A 2,757-nucleotide genomic window follows, 5' to 3' on the forward strand; every position below is an offset into this window, starting at 1 on the left:
GACATAGCAAGGCTAAACAGTCGCTCAAGTTTATGCATGTGCAGGAGGTGGAGCAAGAGCTGAGCTCTATGCCTGCTGGTATTAGGCTACAACTGGGGCATTCAAGACAACACCTGGATTATGTACTGCAATTGACCTCTCTCAAGGTTTACAACAGTCAATCGCTTAAAAAACTTTAACCACATAGCCAAGAAGTAACAGAGCCTGGCTTTGAATCCAGATCTTTCTATTACTAATGGCTAAGGACCAGAGACCCATGTCATCTCTTATGTCAGATGTGGCTCTTCGGCTGTGAATGGACTGTCACGCTACCCAGCTGGACACCAGGTAAGCACATGGCAATCACCACGGTGCTATTCAAGATCTGCGATGCTTCTGCCCTAGTTCTGAGGGACCTGATCCTGAATTGAGACTCCAGGACCTGGACACTAAAGCAATGGCCTCTGTCTCATGCTTCCTGTCTCATGGAAAGCTTCCCTTTGGGGTGCATGTTCCTTTCCAGGGTCAACTGTATGTCTGTTGCTGTTAACTGTCAAGTGCTCTTGGCTCTCTAACCACACACACACTTTCATGAGGAGCTTTCTCTCTTTGGCTTTTCTGAGCAGCTCTGACGCCTTTCACTCCATAGCTCAGGCTTCTGTAAGACAGTTCTGTACCAATTCTAAAAGCGACTATCACTAGAAGAGCACCAGAAGTCGGGCCCTGTGTTTGAGGCCCGACGCGAATAAAAAGTAATCGTAATAACAATAGCAATAATAATAAAAAGATAAAAGTGCTCACCTTTGCTTTTTCCCCCGACATCTTAGGGAGGCTGCAGTGATCGTCGCCACTCTCTGAACTTCATCATGCCGCCCAAGGATGACAAGAAGAAGAAAGATGCCGGAAAGTCGGCCAAAAAAGACAAAGACCCAGTAAATAAGTCAGGTGGCAAGGCCAAAAAGAAGAAGTGGTCCAAAGGCAAAGTTCGGGACAAGCTCAACAATCTAGTCCTGTTTGACAAGGCTACATACGACAAACTCTGTAAGGAAGTGCCCAACTATAAACTTATTACTCCAACCGTGGTCTCTGAGAGACTGAAGATTCGCAGTTCCTTGGGCAGGGCAGCTCTTCAGGAGCTCCTTAGTAAAGGGCTTATCAAGCTGGTTTCAAAGCACAGAGCCCAAGTAATTTACACCAGAAACACAAAGGGTGGAGATGCCCCAGCTGCTGGTGAAGATGATTGAACAGGTTCAATCAGCTGTACATTTGGAAAAATAAAACTTTATTAAATCAAAAAAAAAAGTGCTCACCTTTGAGATCCTCAGCAAGAGCAGGAAGGAACAGTAGCAAGGCATTCAGGATCCATTACTGGCATCCACCAGCTACTAGTCACAAGCTGTCTGGCTACAGCCACGAGTCACTTAATGATGGGCTGCTCATCCCTGAGGACCATCACAGGCATATATGACTGTATGTAATTATATGAGCTATACTTTTACATGGCTAGCAGAACAGGGTGTTTCATTACACAAATATCACCTCAAATCTGTCCCTGTGACTTATTACACTATGATTGCAATGGCACTAACAGGTAGGAGGGTTTCCAGTTCCATTGTCCTGTTAAAAGACAGCATCTCTTTGGTTCATGGTTTATCAGAGTGTTGCTATGGAGCACATTAATTTATAGGGTATTTGATTTCCATGTGTTGCTCTTGTGTTATAATCATATATCACACATAACATCATAGATAGTCATAGGTTTTTCACTAGTATTTTGTAAATTTTAAATAAGATCGTATCTGTGACCCAGGAAGAACAATACTCAACAGATGATGTTGGGTAGATATTAGCCATCTTCTTTCTCCTTCGCTTGGCTCTCCCCCTCCTCTTCTTCCTTATTACTACCGTTATTTATTACTATAATCAAATTCTGGTATCCTCACAGAGTTTGTTTAGTCCTAGAAGTTGATGATAGACTAGCTGTACTAAGTATTCCAAGGGTTTTCAAGCAGAGCAAGAACACCACATTGGTCCCCTTCATTTTATCCTCACCAGCATCCTGGGTGAGTAGCATTGCTCTGCTAGACATGATATAGTCGTCATTTGTCTGAGTAAAACTTGTGTGATACTCTGTAGCACCTTGGTGTTCTAACTCTAGAACACCCCAAACAGGTGATAGGGGTTTGGTGATGGTGTGATCTTCACAAAAGAGAGACAAATAAAATGAATGAGCTGGCTCTGATGTACAGTTCTATATTCCCATGAACTTACACAACCCAAAAGGCAGTGGCCGATCCGGGAGGTACTGTTGGATCCTAGCGATTCCTTGTTAGAGACCTAACGGCTCCGTTCCTGATCTGTGGTGCTGTTCAGAACAACAGAACTTTCAGGAGGAGGGGCACAGTGGGGTGAATATGTCACCAAGGGATGTTTTGAAGGACTTATTGGGACCCTGACCCTCCCTTTTGTCTCCTTTCTTCTCAATCAGGCCAGCAAAACTGTCACACAACTCTGCCAGGTGTTCTGTACCACTGCGTCCAAAGCAGCAGGCACACGTGACCATGGGCAGACACTTCTGAAACATTGGGCCAAATACATCTTTCCTCCTTCCCTCGAGTACTCAGAGTAGGAAGAGCTGGCTAACACAGGAGTATGTCAATAACAGCCTGAGTGTAGGCAGTCAGTGTTCATATCACCGAAGCATGTGTCAGTCTCTGTTCAGCTAAAAACGCTGACATGTTATGTGGTTTCACATCCAACGGTCATCCTCTGGCTGAG

At 44.6% G+C, this 2,757-nt stretch overlaps 1 protein-coding gene across 1 annotated transcript; it reads left to right on the top strand.

The window, feature by feature from the left end:
• Positions 1–812: 812 nt before the first annotated feature.
• LOC126512776 (40S ribosomal protein S25-like) lies at positions 813–1,261 on the top strand. Its single transcript, XM_050160724.1, has one exon. The coding sequence runs from the start codon at positions 846–848 to the stop codon at positions 1,221–1,223; it is 378 nt and encodes a 125-aa protein (XP_050016681.1). The 5' UTR covers positions 813–845; the 3' UTR covers positions 1,224–1,261.
• Positions 1,262–2,757: the final 1,496 nt, after the last annotated feature.

The sequence above is a fragment of the Alexandromys fortis genome, unplaced genomic scaffold, assembly GCF_014885135.2.
Source record: "Alexandromys fortis isolate MF-2015 unplaced genomic scaffold, M_Fortis_MF-2015_v1.1 scaffold_104, whole genome shotgun sequence".
Classification (NCBI taxonomy): domain Eukaryota; kingdom Metazoa; phylum Chordata; class Mammalia; order Rodentia; family Cricetidae; genus Alexandromys; species Alexandromys fortis.

Bases quoted from the DNA above. Each gene is read 5' to 3' on its own strand.
- LOC126512776 (XM_050160724.1), top strand. From the start codon at position 846: ATGCCGCCCAAGGATGACAAGAAGAAGAAAGATGCCGGAAAGTCGGCC.